The sequence below is a fragment of the Phaethon lepturus genome, unplaced genomic scaffold (assembly GCF_000687285.1).
Source record: "Phaethon lepturus isolate BGI_N335 unplaced genomic scaffold, ASM68728v1 scaffold804, whole genome shotgun sequence".
Lineage (NCBI taxonomy): Eukaryota > Metazoa > Chordata > Aves > Phaethontiformes > Phaethontidae > Phaethon > Phaethon lepturus.
In genome coordinates, this window is record NW_010533867.1 from 37,431 (window position 1) to 49,049 (window position 11,619).

Sequence of the window (11,619 nt, forward strand, 5' to 3'; positions counted from 1 at the left end):
GCTCACTTGCTTTGTCCCCAACAGGACAGGGGAGAGAAGAACAACAGCAAAAGTGAGAAAACCTGCGGGTCAAGATAGCTTAATAAGTGAAGGAAAGTGGAAGAGAAAACCAAAATAAAACAACTGATGCAAAAGCAATCACTGACTACCTCCCACAAGTAGACCGATCCCCCAGACAGCCTCCAAGCAATGCCCCCCTTCCCAAAACACCTCTTCCCCTCAGGTTTTATTGCTGAGCATGATTTCATATGGCATGACATATCCCTTTGGTCACTTTGGGCCAGCTGCCTTTGTGTGTCCCCTCCCAACTTCTTGCATACCACCAACGTACTCACTGGGAAGGCAGAGTGGGAATAAGGTCTTGATGCTTGCTAGGACTGCTCAGCAATTACCAAAACACTAGCATGTTATCTACACTTTTAGTCATAAATCCAAAACATTGCAAGATCCAAACCATCACAAGATACAAACCAGTACCATAAAGGTTGCTATGAACAAAATCCATCCATCCCAGCCAGACCCAGTGCAATCTCCACCTCTTATTCTGTGTCATTTATGTCATGCTCAGGTCTTACACTATCCAATACATCCCCATTAACCACCACCCTCCTTCCTGTCACATGATATATACATATACAGATATCATTCCCTTAGTCCATGGGCCACTGTTGTGGTTTAACCCCAGCCAGCAACCAAGCACCACACAGCTGCTCGCTCACTCCCCCATGGTGAGATGGGGCAGAGAATTGGAAGGGTAAAAGTGAGAAAACTTGTGGGTTGAGATAAAGACAGTTTTACAGGTAAAGCAAAAGCCGCGCACACAAGCAAAGCAAAACAAGGAATTCATTCACCATTTCCCATCAGCAGGCAGGTGTTCAGCCACTCCAGGAAAGCAGGGCTCCATCATGTGGAACAGGTACTTGGGAAGACAAAAGGCCGTAACTCTGAGTGTCCCCCGCTTCCTTCTTCTTCCCCCAGCTTTATATGATGAGCATGACATCGTATGGTATGGAATATCCCTTTGGCCAATTTGGGTCACCTGTCCTGGCTGTGTCCCCTCCCAGCCTCCCATGCACTCCCTGCCTTCTTGCCAGAAGCCAGAATGAGAAGCTGGACAGTCCTTGACTACTTAGCAACAACTTAAACATCAGTACATTATCAACATTATTTTCATCCCAAATCCAAACCACAGCCTCATACTGGCTTCTGTGAAGAAAACTAACTCTATCCCAGCTGAAACCACAACAGCCACCCCTTATTCCATATCATTTATGTCATGCTTAGGTACCACACTATCCAAGACAGCCTCATTAACCACCACACCCCTTCCCATTCTTTGATATAATACACAGATGTCATTCCGTCAGTCTATGGACCACCCCTACAAAACATCTTTAAAATGTCCACAAATGCTCACAAAAATGTCCATTGAGTTCATTTAGTCCATGACTTTGGGCTCCATCTGTTATGCTGGTCACTCAGGACAGGAGAGGTGGTGTGTCGCATGGAGTCATTGGGCACCAAAGCCAGCTTCTGTCGGGTCACTGCTGCACTTGCACTGCTTCTTGTAAGGCTTCTCCTCCATCATTTCAGGTAGTTCTTGCTATAGTAATTCCTATAACATGCAACTCAAATCATGAGCTACAACAATTTAAAGGTATTTCCATTACAATCTCCACCCCTGGTCCCTTTGGACCAGACCATCAGGTTTAACATTGCAATGAACAACTCCCCTTGCTCCTATCCTGCTTGGACTTATTGTAGTCCCTTAAGGTTGTACCTGCTCCAATGTGAGCCACAGTCTCTTCAGGGGTATAAATGCTGCAGCATAGACTTATCCACCGCCACAGCTGTTTTGAGGTGCAGCTGTTCCAGTGTGACTTTCGCCATGGGCCAGAATCCCTCCAGAGGTATAGCTGTTGTAGCACAGACATAACCATGGCCACGGATGCTTCAAATTGTACCTACTCTGGCACAGACTTATTCATGGACACAGACACTTTGGGCTGTCCTGTTCCCAGGTGGACTCATCCACAGGTCACAGTCCCTTCAACTCGAGTTCACACTGGAGATCCAGCCTGTCCAGTACAGCAGCACAGAAACAGCAGCAATGCCCTGGGCATCTGCCAGCCCAGGCATGTCGACGTCGCTGTTATCAATATGTTCCCAGGCACAGCAGAGTAAGATGATAAGCAGTACAGCAGGAGAGCAAGCAGCATAAGCAAAAAGCAGCCACTAACGAGCACTAGACTCAGACTCTAACATACAGTAAGGCAAGCAAGCCCCATGGCAAACACAGGAGCCTGCCAACTAATAGCTACACAGCAATAACAGCTGTAAAGTTGATCTAGCACATTCCAATCAAATCTGTCATTATCTCGAACCCTTTGAACCCCACATTGAGTGCCAAAAAGGACTGTCATGGTTTAACCCCAGCCGGCAACCAAGCACCATGCAGCCCCTTGCTCGTTCCCCCCTGGTGGGATGGGGCAGAGAATTGGAAGGGTAAAAGTGAAAAAACTCATAGGTTGAGATAAAGACACTTTTACAGGTAAAGCAAAAGCTGAGCACACAAGCAAAGAAAAACACAGAATTCATTCACCACGTCCCATTGGTGGGCTGGTGTTCAGCCACCTCTAGGAAAGCAGGGCTCCATCACATGTAATGGCTACTTGGAAAGATGAAGCACCATCACTCTGAATATCGTCCCCTTCCCTCTTCTTCCCCCAGCTTTATATGATGAGCATGACGTCAAAGGAATATCCCTTTGGCCAATTTGGGTTACCTGTCCTGGCTGTGTCCCCTCCCAGCCTCCCATGCACTCCCTGTCTTCTTGCCAGAGGCCAGCATGAGAAGCTGGACAGTCCTTGGCTACTTAGCAACAACTAAAACATCAGTATGTTATCAACATTATTTTCATCACAAATCCAAACCATAGCCATACACTGGCTTCTGTGAAGAAAAATAACTCTATCCCAACTGAAACCAGACATCCACCCTTGTAAAATATTCATTAATTATCCATTGAGTTAGTTTATTCCATGTCTTGGGTTTCATGTGTTATGATGGTCATTCAGAACAGGAGACATGGCATGTTGTATTAAATTATTGCCTCAGGTTGGGTCACTGCTGTTCTTGCCTGGCTTCTTGCGAGGCTTATTCTCTGTTGGTTCAGGTGATTCTTGATGTAGAACTTCCTGTTACATGCAACTCAAACCAAATGTTATTTACCCCCAAGGTTTAATCTCCTTGTGGTACATACCAGATTTCACCATTCTTCTGCATTAGCCACCAACTGTACCCAGGTCTTTTAGCAAAATGCTCTATGCCCCTAGCTCTAAAACCTTAGAGGTTGACTTTGGGTCTCTCTGGGTCTTTTCTGCCAGAGGCTTCAGTTGAGGTCATGCTTGCTGGCAGCAGCATAGGGAACATTTCTCACATCTTGTCCTGTCTGATCTGGCCCATGTGCTACTGCATGAAGTATCTGACATTTGATCTGTTTAACAGCTTGTTGTTGCTCAGGCCTCAGTCGAAATAGTTCTTTTGCATCACTCAACAGATAGGACTCAGAAGCTGACTGTAACCTGGCATTCTCCAGAATCCCATAATGCCTAGGAAAGTTTGGGGGTTTTTTTGCTGACAGGTGGGGACATGACTGTTACTTTATTAATCATATACATTGGGATGCAACGATGCCCATCTTGATATCCTATTCACCGTAACTGGATCTCATACAGGTCCTTTGACCTTGCTTTGTTTTATGGCAAAATCAGCTTTTGGAAGACTCTGGATTATTCTTTTCCCCTTCTCAAATATTTCCTCTGCTGTGTTGCCCCACACAATGATGAGTTTCTGAGCACACAAGCCCTTCATCAAGTATGAAACAGCTCAGCAAAGCTTCAGCATAAAAGGATCATCCTCACAGGCTTCCCTGAGGTCTGGAAAGATGACCCACAAAACTCAGTTCAGCCACAGAGAAAACACACAGGAGTTGTCCACAGTTCACTCAAGACATAACAAAAATAAATAAAACATTCCAAGAAGACTAGGGAATTAAAGATCAAAACTGACCCAGATCAGCTCACAGTGGCTGGCATAACAAGAAATATTCTTTCTCCCCACAAACTTCATCTCCTTTCTATTTTTCATTGTTGCAAACACATCCTTATTTTTCAAACTGAATTTATATTTTTTTCCCTAATCTTTCAGCAATACCTCAAATTAATACCTATAGCAATACATACCACATTAGAACCCCTTTCCTCTTCATATGCAGAGCCGTATGTTTAATGTCCTTGTAAGTAGCTTTCCATGCCCTTGTTTGTTCCTGGTTCCTGCCTATAAGGAAGGTTTTGTGTCAGATTCCTTTGCCTCAGAAAGACTTCAGCCTTCCTCCACTAAACTTAGTCCACTACAAATTCATTACCTAGCTGAGCATCTAGCTGTTGATACATTCTCAGTTTACCTGTAAAAGCTTGACTGCTGCAAAAACATCTCAGCTTAAGTTTGGAAGGAAACCTCTTCTTTTCTCCTTTTAGCTCCTAGTTTTGCACTGGCCATCGCTGGTGGCTTGGCTGCAGGTCTCAGACCAGGGACCTGCAGACAGGTTTGAGAATTTCAGTGCTAATTCTTCAGGCCAATTTCTACTGCTTCATCAGCAATACTTCACTTGGGTTAGCACTGGAATTCTCTTTCCTTCTTCTCTTTTGTTCTGAAATGTGTACACCTACCTCCGCATGAAATTTTGCTACAGCTGGGATGGTCTGAGAATGCTGAAAAAACAGCCTTATCGTCTAATATCAGCTAGAGGGTATTACCTTTGTCCTGCCCATTGCTAGTTTATGATTGAAGCCACTAATGAAAATATGGGCTAGAAAATCAATCAGAACAGAAGGACCCCTTAAGGACCGCATTTGAAATGTCATCCAAGTATGAATGTGAAACATTTGTAACTATTCTTCAAGACCAACTTTTTTTTTTACCAGTTGGGCACCCAAACGTAATTTCCCCTAGAGCATTTCTTCTGTGCTTACTTCTGAATTGCTCTTAGTTCATTTTAAAAGTGTATTAAAATCAAATAGAATGCATGTTTTATATCTTTGATCACTAAGCTAGTTGCCCCATAAAAGAAAATTAGATTGCGTTCATGTGACGTATTAGCCATATTTTATATCCATGTACAACTGACCAATTTTCTAGGAACTTGTAATCCTCCACAGTTTTTCAAATATATGGTATATCAGAATATATTAAAATATATTCTAAAATAGTTCTCAGATTACTGCATGACTTCTCTCCCATGAATTATGGGTGAATTTCATCTGGAACTGTTGACTTGAACACATATATTAAATCTAAATATTCAGCACTCCCATCAGCATAGTGCATTCACTTTTCCGTGTTAAAATTAATTTCATTAGAGAATTGACTGCCATTTACCTTTGTGAAGACTCAAGTAAAAAAAATGTTGAATACTCCAGCACTGTCTGCATTTTGTCTTCCTTTCTCTTTACTAAATCCCTCTACTCTGTTCTGTTTTCTTCTTACTTTGGACAGTTTTACACAAATTTTCTCTCATATCTCCAACTAAAATGTGTTTTGCACCACAGTTTCCCTGAATTTATTTGTCTATATTTTTGTTATTCCTTTATAGCAGTCCTCAGGCACATGCCAATTTTTTCAGATCTCATACAATTCCTTTTTCATTTTTGGATGTTTGAAGCTTTCCTGATGCAGGCACCATAGTGTCCTTCTCTGCTCACTGTCTCTGAACTCTTTAAACCAGGCTTGTCATTATATATTTAGAATAGCCCCTTTCAAAAGCTACCAGTTCACTTGAACTTCTTTATCCCTGACATGATCTACTCAGGACATCTCAGTCTCAGCTCCCTGGGTTGTGTCAAAGCTGTTTTCCCAATTCTTTCTGTGCAGTAGCAAAGGCTGTTATTCCATGATTACTTTCTTCCCAAAATTATTTACCACCTTTGGGTTTTCAATTAATTCCTTAGAATCATAGAATAGTTTGGATTGGAAAGGACCTTTAAAGGTCATCTGGTCCAACCCCCCTGCAGTGAGCAGGGACATCTTCAACTAGATCAGGTTGCTCAGAGCCCCGTCCAACCTGACCTGGAATGTTTCCAGGGATGGGGCATCTACCACCTCTCTGGGCAACCTGTGCCGGTGTTTCACCACCCTCACCATGAAAAATGTCTTCCTTAGATCTAGTTTAAATCTACCCTCTTTTAGTTTAAAACCATTACCCCTTGCCCTGTCACTACAAGTCCTGCTAAAAGTCTGTCCCCACCTTTCTTAAAGCCCCCTTTAAGTACTGGAAGGCTGCAATAAGGTCTCCCCGGAGCCTCCTCTTCTCCAGGCTGAAAAACCCCAACTCTCTCAGCCTGTCCTCACAGGGGAGGTGTTCCATCCCTCTGATCATTTTTGTGGCCCTCCTCTGGACCTCTCCAACAGGTCCATGTCTTCCCTGTGCTGAGGGCTCCAGAGCTGGACACAGGACTCCAGGTGGAGTCTCACCAGAGTGGAGTAGAGGGGCAGTTAGATTTGAAATACTGCTTTCCTACTAAAACGAAAGTCCTACCTTCCTGAAACCAAGTTTGTCCACAACACTGGCAATCTGATCACTTTGTTTGTCTATACCCTGACACATGAGATCCTTCTAATCAAAAAGTTATATCGATAGTAAAAATCTACCTTATTACCTGGCCTTTGGATGGTTCTGACAGTAGCTCAAAAACTCTTTCATCTGTCCCATCTTCCAATTTTCTGCTTCATGTGAGATCCTGAGCATGAAACAGTGTGTTCTTTCCCCTTTTGATCTTCACCCAAACAGTGTACAAGCCTCTTTCCTGCCTTTTCCTCTTCTTTATTTGATGCTATTTTGTTGTATTACAGACTGTACCAAGTTTTCTTTCATTGAAAACAGGAAAATTCAGGCAAAATGATTTATTTTTTTTTACTTTTGTCTCAAAAACTCTCCCACTCTTGGTGTTCCTCAACGCTGCATATGATGTATGTGGAACACCTTATCCTGTTTCTCTCCTGCATGAGGAGAGAAAATGAAAACTCCCTGACAGGCAAGACAGAACCCCCCCTGTTTTTCTCACATATTTAAAATTCTAGACAGGTAGAATCAATAGACTAAGGCTGGAAAGGACTTGTGCAGGTCATCTTGTCCAACCTTTTGCTCAAAGCAGAGAGGAGTTCAGAGCTAGGTCAGGCTGCTCAGGACCTTGTCCTATCAAGTTTTGAATATCTCCACAAATGGAGAAGATCAAGATTTTTTAATTCTGTTCATTAAAACGATCTTGCATATGTTTTCATATAATGACATAATTGGTCTTGAACATATTTTCTTTAGATATTAGATGTGTTTATTTCTTACTGAAGCCAACAGTGACTGGGAGAGCACCTAAAACGTTTGGTTATCTAGTTGTCTAAAACCTGCTCTAATTACATAGACTTGTTATGAGGAAGGGCAGGGGGAGAAAGTCATGAGGAAGCCGACATCTAGCCTTGGTTTATGATGAACACTTATCTTATCAACCTACTGTTAATAAACTCACTAAAACAATAAAGGGCAAGATTTAATTTTAACTTGGTTTACTGGCCTGCTTTAGCAATGGCTAAAGGTGATAGCTTGGAAAAATATTAATCAGAGTCAGCTATTTAAAGTCAGACCTATTTTTTGGCAGTTTCTGCAAGAAAGTTCATCTACTAGCCATCAACCATGAAGATTCTTAGCTACCTCTTTGTTTACCGAAGGTTCCTGCTCATTGTCCTCACCCCACTGCTTTTACTTCCACTTCCACTCATCATCAAAACCAAAGTAAGTGACCTGCTTTAAAGGGTAATTATTTTGCACTTGTATGTCAAGCCTTAGATTCCCAGATCCTTTCAGAATCATAGAATCATAGAATCATAGAATCATAGAATGGCTTGGGTTGGAGGGGACCTTGAATGGCTTCTTGATGTTTGCATTGTGGATTTTTTTTTTTTTTTGGTAAACTCAGAGTATTTGCATAGAAACGTAGAGAAGACAACAACTTTAATGTAAGATTCTGTGCTGGTTGTATGAAGTTCTGAATTAAAGATTTGTTTTCTTGTTTGGGAAATGTTTTTTATTTAATTACATCTGAACTACCTTGAAAATCCTGTCCTTACTATTACGTTTTGGCTGCTTAAACAGCTCTGTATGATTGACAGTGGAGATGAATTGTAAGGAATACAGCTGCAATTACCTTTTTATTTCATAATGGATTTTGTTATGTTCATAATATATTGTGTTGTCTGATAACAAATGACTGGAATCAATGATCTGAGAAATTCCCTCTGGCTCCTAAATAGAGCAAAGGTTATGGCAGGACACCTTATTTTTATTTTACTTGAAATAAATTCTGCTGGCATTCAATAACTCTTGTGATAACTCCAGGCTGATGAAACAGCTATCTAAAAATTGTTTTAGTGATTCTATTTAGTACGGCTCTGATACCAGCAAAATGAAACGGAATTCTCCTGTGATGTATTATCACATATGCATTATACATGTCCTGCGTAACGATACATGAAAGTCCAGTTCAGAGGTCCTTGCATCACAGATAGATTATGGTTACAGAGCAACGTGCTTCACACTGTCTCGTATCACAGTTTCAGTATTTCACTTTCTGAGCATTAAGAATTTCTCAAATTCTTAATGTGGTAGGACTTAAGTGAGAGAACATTTGGTACATGGTAAATGAATTGAGACTATCAAATTGTTTCATACATAACACAAGCTTCTACAGAAAATAAATGCTAGTTGTAGCTGACTGACTTAGATTTAACATTGTTATTTTCCAGTCAGAGGTTCCCAGAAATACTTCATTAAGTTATTCCTTTCCCAATACAAACTATATCTGCTGTTGTTGAGTAGTTTCATGCCCTAACCAGTGGCATAAAAAGATCTAAACCATTTTCCTCAAGAGCAGAAATACAAATCAAAACTACACGAAAGAAGTTTCTAGGATTCTAGAAGAAACTAGGCTCACTTCATCTCATTATATTTGGCTGTGGCTGCATTTTACAGTCAGCACTGAAGTAAATTCTCCTGAAAAAACTCCTGTTTTCAGGAGTTTAAATGAAAGACCTTCACTAAAATTACAAGTCTTAAAAAAAAATGTGTTTCTTGTCAGACTTGCACAATGTTTTTTATATTAGATGATATCCTTGCCTTATTGATGTTGATGACAAAACTTAATTGATTACAGGAGAGACAAAATTTGACCTATTATTGACTGTCAGTATTCCTAGAGGCTTAAAGGTTTGCTTACAGCTGCAAAATGTTTGTGATTTATGTTAATTCATGGACTGAGAATGCTCCAGAATAACCTACATGATTAATTGTGCTTGAAGGAAAAGGCAGCTGACTTTTTTCCCGCCTTTCATAAGTGGTAGAATTTAAATAATTTTACTGTCTCATAGAAAAATGTTCTTTAAAACTATTTTACAAACTATGTTTCCTGTCTTATCAGGATTATCAATAGCAGACAATAAGTACCCTAAATTCAGGTCCCTTGACTCATACTTGTTTCAGTTGGGGGGAATCTCTCTACTGACATAGATGGACTTTTTGCAATTGTGATTTTTTTCCTGGATGATCCACTCATATTTTTGTTGGTGCCTTTTGTATTCTAGGAAGCAGAATGTGCATACACATTGTTTGTAGTTGCCATCTTTTGGCTTACAGAAGCTTTGCCGTTGGCCGTTTCAGCTTTGCTCCCTGCCTTTATGTTCCCATTGTTTGGTATAATGGAATCCAAGGAGGTAACCCTTTTTTTCCTCTCTATCATATTACGGATTTCAATTGTAAAATCTCCAAAGAAAGAACCACATAATGGTGAAACCTGATGGGCTACTCCATGGATTTGCTGAGTGCCAATCACAGTAGGTCTGCCTTAAGACTTGCTTACATGCTTTGTCCTCAGGACTTACTGATCTTTCTTTAACATTTTTTTTCTAGATTATGATTCAGTGCTTAGATACTAGTCAATGAGAAAATGCTAGATAGATATAAAATATCCTTAATGTTACAAAAGTTAGATGACACACTGAAGACAGCATGTGCAAAATGCTAAGTATACATCTTCATGTCAAAGAGATGATCATACTCTATGTTTAAAGCTGTTCTTTTATCTGTTGGATAGATGACTAAATTAATAAAAGCAGCATTTCATTGGTGATTTACTTTGTGAGACGTGACTAAAGAGCTTAGGTTGTTCATATCATAAGCCTTATTTTCCATTCTGTTTTAACATTATGCACTGTAGTGCAGTTATTCTTGCATCATTTGGTTTAAATGAAACTAACAGTTTCAATGAAATTAACAGTCTAAATTTAAGCCAAAAAACTTTCTCAATATTTATTTCAACATATGTCCTTACTGAATTTTTTTTTCATTAAACTGATACCAAATAGTAATAGGAAATCACCTTTTAGTTAAAAAAATATTTTTTGTTTTTATTTCAGGTGGCATCTGCTTATTTTAAAGATTTTCATCTGCTGCTGATTGGAGTAATTTGTTTGGCGACGTCAATAGAAAAATGGAATTTCCACAAAAGAGTGGCTTTAAGAATGGTGATGCTGGTGGGTGTCAACCCTGCATGGTATGTGCTAAACAATGTCTTGAAGGACAATAATACTTTTGGAAAGCTATGTATTCCAGAAATAATTGCCTACTGCTTTTTCAGTAGTAGAAATGCAGCATTTCTTTTCTACAGAAACAAAGTAGATATTTGAAATTATATGATTGATTTTTAGGTGATGTTATTATTTTACTGAATTCCAAATTAAAAGTTCCCCACAGTGATTCTGTTCATAATAAGAATCCTGAACAAAATATCTGATGAATTTATGAATAATGTAAGGGTCCTGTTTCTTAATCATAAGCTGTTTCAGAACAACTTGGGTTGGAAGGGACCTTTAAAGGTCACCTAGTCCAACTCTCCTTCGAAGAGCAGGGACATGTTCAACTAGATCAGGTTGCTCAGAGTCCCATCCAACTCAACCTGGAACGTTCCCAGGGATGGGGCATCTACCCCCTCTCTGGGCAACCTGTGCCAGTGTTTCACCACCCTCATTGTGAAAAATGTCTTCCTTAGATCTAGTCTAAATCTACCCTCTTTTAGTTTAAAAATTTAATGGTCATTAGTTCATTACATACACGATGCCTACAACTGAAAATCTGTGCTATACTTATTACTAATTTGTATTTCAATACTGTTTGCAAAATTCTAGACACTTCCCAAAAATACTTGAAACATTCAAATACACAATGAGGAAAAAAAGTCATAAAATTAAAGATGTGGTGGGGAAGAAAAAAAACATTACGCACAATGTCTGTCTTTATTTTTTTTCTTTGTCTACCTATGAGGAAAATAGCAAAGGAATGGAAACTTTCCCAGCTGTACAAGGTGATGAAACGACACATTCTACTTACTCACTATCAACATATATCTTATGAAGCAAAAACTCTTTTCTTTGCTTACTTTACAAACTTGCAGAAAAGCTTTAGGCCCACAGATTCATCTGTCAGCACACCAGCGAGGCTGCAGATAAAATCTGTAGGGA

At 40.0% G+C, this 11,619-nt stretch overlaps 1 protein-coding gene across 1 annotated transcript in view; it reads left to right on the plus strand.

Annotated features, from left to right (window-relative positions):
• The first annotated feature begins 7,739 nt into the window (after positions 1–7,739).
• SLC13A1 (solute carrier family 13 (sodium/sulfate symporter), member 1) overlaps positions 7,740–11,619 on the plus strand; it is a 24,519-nt gene continuing 20,639 nt past the window's right edge. Inside the window, 3 exon segments of the mRNA XM_010285329.1 lie at positions 7,740–7,843; positions 9,688–9,816; positions 10,519–10,655. Coding sequence (XP_010283631.1) covers positions 7,745–7,843; positions 9,688–9,816; positions 10,519–10,655 — 365 coding nt within the window. The 5' untranslated portion in view covers positions 7,740–7,744.